General features: G+C 30.7%; 1 protein-coding gene across 1 annotated transcript; it reads right to left on the reverse strand.

Moving 5' to 3' along the window:
- Window positions 1-6498: 6498 nt before the first annotated feature.
- On the reverse strand, window positions 6499-7303 carry LOC18094629 (14 kDa proline-rich protein DC2.15). The gene has a single exon (XM_006368970.3). The coding sequence runs from the start codon at window positions 7189-7191 to the stop codon at window positions 6793-6795; it is 399 nt and encodes a 132-aa protein (XP_006369032.1). The 5' UTR covers window positions 7192-7303; the 3' UTR covers window positions 6499-6792.
- Between the last annotated feature and the right edge of the window lie 1933 nt (window positions 7304-9236).

A 9236-nucleotide genomic window follows, 5' to 3' on the forward strand; every position in this document is an offset into this window, starting at 1 on the left:
GAGACACTCTAACTAGGCCTTTACTTGACTTGGGTTTTAAATTGAAGTGGATGGAGCTGACCTTGTATCATTTTCATTTGGTTAAAATCTAATTTGATATATCTAGTTAAAACCTGATTTGATATCAAGAGAGAATAATTTCAAGATTGTGTTGTTTTAAGCTTTCTTTTCCTTTACATGCTGAGACGAAGATGTTTTTTTATTGACTTGGCTTCCTAAACCTGTGAATCAAAAAAATTTAATAGTAACGTGATTCCGGGTATTTACTATTATACCTATAATGATCAGCCATATTATTTCTATTCATAATAGGAAGGAGCATTTACTTATTTATATAACAGATCGTATAGTGGGTTATAAATTAAAAGAATTTGTATCTATTTTTAATTTTCAGGGACATGCAAAAAAATAATAATAAATCTTGTCATTAATTTTTTAATAATTAATAACTCGTGAATAAGGTGATGAGTTTGAATAAGTTTAATAACTTATTTTCTTGGATTTCTTTTCATGTAAACTATACAATAATAAAATTGAAAGCTACCGAATAAAATTGTAGAAAAGAAAACCATCATGGAGGGTTATAAAAACAAAGAGTGCTATTGCTATAAACAATCTTAAAAAAAAATAGCGATTGATTTTTTTTTTATTTTAAATAAAACATAATGAATGATGGTTAAAAAGAGCTCTTGATAATATAATAAAAAAACTATGATTTCATAAAAAAAATTGAAATTTCAATGTATTCCAATAAAATAAATTTTCAAATTAAAGCAACCATCTAGGTGGTGGCCCAGTGGTAAAAGTTTGGGATCAAGAGGTTTGCTCCCTTTGTGGTCTCAGGTTCGAGCCCTGTGGTTGCTCATATGATGGCCACTGGAGGCTTACATGGTCGTTAACTTCAGGGCCCGTGGGATTAGTCGAGGTGCGCGCAAGCTGACCCGGACATCCACGTTAAACTAAAAAAAAAATTAAAGATTAAAACTCAAATTATAAAGTAAAAAAAAAATCAAAATAGGCTAGGTGCATTTTAGCCCGTGCATCTAGCCTAATAATAATAAAAAAAAACATGGCTCACAGGTCAAGCTTTTTATTTTTGTATAATAAAGAGTGTGCAATGCATTGTTTGTCATTATTATTTTGAAATAACATAGACGACACGTCATCTTCTATCCTAAAATCCAGCAATCAAAGGGTAACCAAAAAATCAGGGTAGGGGTATTTCATTCTCAAAAATTCATTTTTCAAATTATTTTTTTACTCAAAATCACATAAAAAAAATATATCCTAAAAACCTTGAGAAAACCATTTATGGTCTCAACTCAAAATCGGTCAAAAGCCAAATTCAACTTGAATTAGAAAAAACTTTCCAAGACCAAATTTACTCTCTCGGGCAAGTGGAATGGCAAAGAACACCAAAGTAAAACTTTGCTAATTAAATGAAACTCGTTGACACTAATAATGATATTTTTTATGGTCTGAATCAATGTCAACAATGATTTCCGTGTTTTTTATTACTTAAATATCTTGATATAGTTCATGTTATACCTAATATTTACTTATTTGTTACTCTTGATTAGGACAATGTGTAGCATAATCAAAACATTACATTCCCCATATAAAATAACTTAGTAATCTCAAATTTAAAGATTACTTATAAATTGTTACGTGAGCCTTCAATAGATACATGTGATTTCTTCATATGGAATCCTTATATAAGTCAGTTCAGTGTACATGTCATCTAACAAGTATCTACATATTAGTTTTAGACATCCCTTATACCTTAATTTATAAAAACAACTCTTTTCTTTCATAAAGGAAAGAAATTACTATATATCAGTCTTAATAACTCTAATTAATATCCAATCTTACTAGAGTATTGACCAAGAACATTTATAAACAATACTTTAATGCAATAGGAATCTCATATTTATAACGATTTTATAATTTTATTTATAAAATATTTTTGTCTCAATGACTTTATTTTTACTCTAGATTAATTAAACAAATATTTGATGAATATTAAAGATAAATAAAGTCTTTATTAAAAATTAAATATGTTTACATGAACAAAATCAATACCATATATAAACAATTGATTGGCTTCAAAGCATATACGCTAATACTGCCAATGTCTTCAGTGCAACCAATATGGTCTCCAACTTGAAGTTAATTTGTTCATATACCTTCCTTCCATGCTGTTCTAAAGCCTTGATTTTATTGTTTTCCACCATTATTGATTGTTTTTTAAACATTAGCAACCTTTCTTTTATCTTGGAAAGCAGATCTGATACCGATTCTTAAGAATCTTTCTTAACAAATAATGAGTTTAGAAAAAAATTAAGGAAGAAGGAGAAGAAATTGAGAGAGAGATAGAGAGATAGAACTAACAACTTTAACTGATAAAAAAAAATCAATTTTTTTGCTTGGATTCCATGATTCCCATTAATTATTATTTATACAATGAACTAATCTTCTAACTATCTATTGACCGATTCAACTAATTAATCTTCACATGCTAAATTTGCCAATTAACACATGCAAAATATGCTAAATTTTCTATCATATTTATAATATTCCTAGCTTATGAAGGGATCCATGAGTGAGACATAAACTTCAAAAGAAAAATAAAATTAAGATGAAGTACTATCATATTAGATGTAAAGTTTTGTCCTCAAAAGAAAATCAAGAAAATCAGTCCTACTTTAATTATTTAAGTGCCTTAATAGAGGATTGAGGAAGATTAGGATTGAGGAAAATCTTGTGGTTATTTGAATGGGTTGTAATGAGAATGTTTATACCATTTAGTCTAATGATTTCAATCATAGTTATTAAACCCGGACCGGTTTGGCAGGTCAACTCGGTAGCTGAACCAGTCTGGGTTTGTTAAAAGACTGGCTGATGCAACAACCCGACAAAACTCAGTCGACCCGGCGGGTCGACCCATGACTGGGCGAACCCGGACAAGACCCGATGTTTTTTTTCTTCAAATGTGGTTGTTCTCCTATACCACTCTTTTTTCATTTTTTTTAGTTGGTTATTAACACTTTTTAAAGTTCACTATATAAATATTAGAAAAATATTTTATTTTTTCAATATGAGAATTGAAACCCTTTAGTATATATACTCTATGTTCCCAAGAAAAAAGTTATTTTTTCAATGTGAGATTCGAAATCCTTTCGTATATATACTCTACGTTCATAAGAAAAACGTTATATTTTTTCAATGTGAGATTTAAAACCCTTTAGTATATATACTCTATGTTCTCAAGAAAAAAAGTTATTTTTTCAATATGAGATTTGAAGCCCTTTCGTATATATACTCTATGTTCACAAGAAAAAAATTATATTTTTTCAATGTGGGATAAAAAACTTTTTGGTTTAAATACTTCAACTTAAAAGGATAACATAATATCTTTTTAATGTGAGATTTGAAGCTCTTTAATATATATATATATATATATATATTCTATGTTCACAAGAAAGAAGTTATTTTTTCAATGTGGGATTTGAAGCCCTTTAGTATATATATTCTATGTTCATAAGAAAAAAAATTATGTTTTTTCAATGTGGGATAATTTTTTTTTAAAATATTATTTTAAACTTCATTATTTACAACATGTATAGTCTATATTCACATGAATTTTTTCTTAATTTTTTCATATGAAATATTAAAACTTTAAATATTTTTTTAATTTTTTCGGGTTGATCCGGGTTAACCCGAGTTGACCCATGAAATCCGGGACTCGACCCCTTAGCCGGGTCAACCCTAGAGCCGGGTTTGACAACTATGATTTCAATCAAAGGATAACAAGGCTACGTATGCATTTGGTCGGGGCCTCACATGGATTTCGAAGCAGAAAAACTATAGTGTTGCATGGTTTTCATTTATGATAAAGTTGCTTCTTTATACTTATTTTAGTATTTGAGTCAATTCTATTACTAGAATTTTGTATATTAATGGCGGATTGTTCCGTCGGTATTTAGACACTAATTCTATTGGAAAAATATTTATTGATGGAATCACGGACAAATATTGTTCTTTAAAAAACTTATTGTTGGTGATTTTTATTTTGTCAGTCATTATTTTAGTAATATATATAAACATTGATGATTTTATAAATAGAAAAATACATGAAAAAAAATTACTAGTATTATTTTATCGGTAATTTTATTGATGAGAAAACCATATCATATCACCGACAAAGAAAACCACGGTGTTTTGTTTCATATTATCAACGAACTGAAACCATTGGTATATTATCAATGGTAAAATTCTGTAATTTTTTTTGAACATTTTGGAATTCTCCAAGGAATTTTAGGCCTTCGAAGATTCCGTCCGTAATGAGTGTTATTTGGATGGCAACAAAGTTTTAAAAAGCCACGTGAATCTGATTTATGTTCATTCAAGATTTTGATTTATCAAATGTAAGTTCTCTCTTAGGTTTTCTAATTAATTAATTTATAGGGAATTAATTTTTCTTTTTATAGATATTAGTAAGGAAACGAATTGTATAATTCATGTTTTAATGTTTGGTATTTAGTTATTTACTTTTCTGATAGAGTTATAACTGATCAGCATGGTTAGGTTCCGTAAGAAGTTTAGATTAATTAGTGGGATAATAATAATAATCATAATAATAATAATAATAATAATAATAATAAATAAATAAATAAAAGTGGCAAGCGTGTCTCTAACACAAGTCCTGAAAAAAAGGTTGTCGATTATTTTGGGTGATCCCAACAGAAATCGTGTTTCAGTTTCAAGCAACTTGGAGTTTAGAAACATTCTCTGTGCTTCAAAATATGGAAAAAGTGGTTGAATCATTGCAACAAATAAATTAAAATGTTGTGTCATTCCAAGGCTTAAATCAAGCATTTATAAGATGGATATGGTTACTCTTTAAATGAAAAAAGAAAATTTATCACAAGACATTGAAATTTGTGTTCTTGGCATAGAAGGCATACATCAAGTTAATTAATGACAATGCTTCGGGGAAGTAGAATAAAAATTGTCGTCTCTAGTTGCAAGGGATGTTTTCATAGTGAGCAGAGAAATTCCCAGATAAATTTGACATAATTATTAGAACATTATTTTATAAAATAAACCCTGCAACTGCAATACCATAATCTTAAAAAAAGAAAAGAAAAAAAAGACATGTACTTGTCCAACGAGCAGTACTGAGCATTTGATGTTTTCCCAACCATGCCATCTGCCAAAAACTCAAGCCTGATATAATTATTACATGCCCACCGTAATTCCAATCCTCCTTTCAGAGGGTAAACCTGGATTAACTGTAACCTCATCGTGGATTTCAATGTTGAAATCCACGCCTTGAGCTCTGATTTCTGTTGTAGAAATATCATTGATACCGCCATCGATTCAAGATTAAACACCGGCTGGTGACTTACGAAAGATTCAATTATTTCTGAAATGAGTTTGTAACTAGAAAACACCAAGAGTCCCAAAAGGAGCAACAAAAGAATTCCCTGAGCACACTGCTCAGCAGCCTTCCTATAGTTACCAGTGAACTTCTTCTCGGATTCCCTTTTAAAGGTACTCTTGGAGGAGGCTTTTTATGATTAGTAGTGGCAATATTTTTCCTACTCCCTAGAAAAGGTGTTTCGAATTCCATGGCTTAATACAGCAGGGAATATGGAAACAGATGCTGTCATATTTATTGAAACAACTAATCATCAACAATAGATCTACAAATGATCCTACAACTAGAAACGTAACCTTTTGATGTGATGTTATATATGGATCGTGAACTCAATTTGCAGAAGCAATTTTATTCATTTCCTTGCTCTCTTTGTGAACCCTGATCATTGATTCCATTGTACTATAAATTTCTCTAAAGTGTCTGCAATTCTGCGTTGCCTGAAATATAATTATTATGGATGGGTGAAACAAGGTCTTATGAGTAAGACAGCAATATATGTGTAAACTTAAAAGCAAATTAAAGCCAAACCCTACAACTTAGAAATATTTTTTTGTTCAAACAGGCCTGAAGTACTTCTGTTGTAATGTCTTTAAAAACGTTCTTTAAGCAAAAAAGTCTTTTTGTAAATCAACACCCCCGTGCATCTCTATGTAAACACTGAACAGTGCTTACAAACAGTTAAACACTACATCCTCTCCTCTTTTAGTTATTGTACAATGATACGAGTATTGGGGTGAACATATGGAGTTCCAAGTTATATAATAGATGAATACTTTTGATTAAATCACAAACATTAGATTTGTTGTAATTAAGCTTCGAATATATTGGATAAGAAATACACACCATTTAGATTTATTCTTTCTTAATGCATTCTTTTCATCCAGTTTTCTCTAAGATGAATTTGAGTTCTCGTAAATTTTCTTCGGATGGTAAGAGTACTAATAACGGACTCAAGAACACTCGTTTTCTTTTTCTTTCTTGGATAATACTCACTGGTGGGGAGTTTAAGTATGCAACAATTTGTCATATTCAGAATCATAGACAAGAATTGCAAGTTTACTTCAAATAATTATAACTAAAAAGAAACAAAAAGAAGGATTTATAACAGGAATTACATCTTAATCAAGTTCAACCGCGGCATTCATTCCATCAAAAAAAAAAAAAAAAAACTTGAGTAGACATTATCAAGGGAAGCTACACTTATTCGTGGTAAACAGACAAGCACTGAAACAAGCAAAGCAAGTAGCTGTTACACTTACATCACACGATTCTTAATAGAAAATCAAAGTACTTCACACCATGAAAAATCACACACTAAGCAAACCATGCATGATGGAATAAAAATGCTTTTAGGCGCACTGGAAATCTTTGGGGACCTTCTTTCCACAGACATTGAGAAGCAAGCTTAGAGATACAGGGATATTAAGGTTGATGCCCAAGATGTTAGCTTTGATGGCAGTGCAAAGGCAAACAGCAGCCTCGAGATCAAGAAGGCCTTGAATGAGACTACAGCAAGGTTCTACTGGGGGAGTGCCAACGGTGACATTAAGCAATGAACCGAGCAAATCAGCACATACACCTAATTTAAGTGCATCCTTTGGGCACTTTCCACCGGAAGGGCTTGGTGTTGGTGTTGGTTTGGGTTTAGGAGGAGGGGGGCAACTGCTTCTCTTGGCGGTGACTAGGGAGAAGAAGAGAAGGTTGACTGCAAGAAAGAGAGCAAGTGATGTCGTGCTTTTGGAAGCCATAGAAGAGAGCGGTAGTTCTAGTGAATTATAGTAGTTGAAGCTATAGAAGAGAGCTGTTTCAGTGATGGAGAGATGCTGTAAGGGATGGGTTTTTATAGGATTCAAGGAGCTAGATTCAGTCGGCTTATCAGACTTGAGGGAAAATAATTAATAGAATAAGTTCGTGTAGCCATGTGTGCTCTTGGAATTTATAGCTGGCAGCAAAATTTGGCAAACGTTTGGATGCTTGTGTGGTAGGGATTAATTGGCAAATTGCCATGTTCCTTGGTCCTAGCATCATTAACATGGTATCTGTCTAGTCAGCAATAAGATTTTAACCCTGCACCATACTAGTTCCAGTTATCCTGGGCGTCCCCAGAATCAAGATGTTATGGTTGCTTGAACGTCTCACGAGGAAACAAATTTGAGAACCCACCTTGACTTGACCACACATGTTCTTCTATGTAAAATTGATTGCTAAATGTGCTCATGCATGCATACCGGCTATGATGGAGGCAAGAACTTGCTAAGACAACACATAACCAGTAATCAGTAATGTAAAGACTGCCTTTTCTTCTACCTTCTTTTTCATGAATGGTAATCCATATGTCTTTCAGCTCCCTTCTAGATTACAGGCCAGATCCTACTGCTGAGGTCGAGCTGGTTTTGATTTTTTTTTTATTGTACCCGACTGTCACCCTTCAATATTCATCTTGGCTATTAACTGTACAATTTAATCCTCTACTCTTGATAAACTTGATGCACATATTCATCCATGAATAATTAGCTTTGCTAAACCTTTTCCTTCTTAATTTTCCCGGAAATTAAACGTCCATTCCAGCCAAATCATGCATACAATTTCAAAATTCTAGAAGTGTAGAAGATCACAACAAAACAAAAAGTAAATATCAAAGAACCAATTGAACCTAAAAGTTTAAACTTTGAGCTTGAAATTTGTATAGATTCACATTATCTTGTGTTTAATTTTTATCAAATAAATAAGGAAGGTGAAATTCAAACTCGTGACCGCTTGGTTATCAAGAATCTGATACCATATTAAAGAATTAATTTAACCTAAAAATTTAAATTGTTAGATGAAGTTTCAAGATATGATTTAGGCTATGTTTATTTCCCGGAAATTGGTTTTCGGGAAACCATTTTCCAAACTTTTCTGTGTTTGTTTGCCATTAGAAAAGTTGGTCAACGGAAAACACTTTGCAGTCAAAGAAAAATTTGGCTTGGTTTACAGGAAAGTGTTTTCCTGGAAAATTTGGGCAGAAAACACTTTCCGGAAGTTGTGAAAAATTTAAAAATATCATATTATTTGTTGATTATATCAAATTTGGTCCTCAACCTTTTGATTGTTATATATATTTTGTTTTGAATATTTATTTTTCAATTTCATCTCTTAAAATTTAATTTTTATATTAACTTTGGTCCTCAATTTTATAATTGTTATTTACTTTTTCCTTATCATTTTTTTATTAAAAATTTTTATCTATCAAATTTGGTCCTCATTCTTTTGATTGTTACTTATTTTATTTGAAATAATTTATGAAATGTTAATTATTATTATTTTCATTTCTTCATCTTTCATTTTTTTTTTATTTTTTAGATTTGATTTCTATTATTTTGATTATTATTTGTTTTATTTGAGATAATTTATGAAATTATATTTTTTTTTTCAATTTCATTCTGATTCAACCTTTTAATTTGTAAGATTTGTTCCTCATTATTTTAATAAACTTGAGAAAAATAAAACATTAATAAGTTATTTTCCAGCTCATTTTCCATGACATAACCAAACACTGGAAAATATTTTCCAATTTATTTTCTATTATACTATCAAACATCAGAAAATAATTCACTTTCCCGGAATTCACTTAAAAAAAAACTATTTTTTAGTAAACAAACGAGAATTTATATTATTCTTTAATTGTAAATAACAGGCAAAGACATTAAATAATGGAGCAAAAGGCCAGGATATAATTTTTTTTAAGGATTTTTGAACAACTTCAGTGTAAAACAAAGAGGTATGTTGTTTTTGGCCTGTTAATTATTGTTGA

The sequence above is a fragment of the Populus trichocarpa genome, chromosome 1, assembly GCF_000002775.5.
Source record: "Populus trichocarpa isolate Nisqually-1 chromosome 1, P.trichocarpa_v4.1, whole genome shotgun sequence".
NCBI classification, from domain to species: domain Eukaryota; kingdom Viridiplantae; phylum Streptophyta; class Magnoliopsida; order Malpighiales; family Salicaceae; genus Populus; species Populus trichocarpa.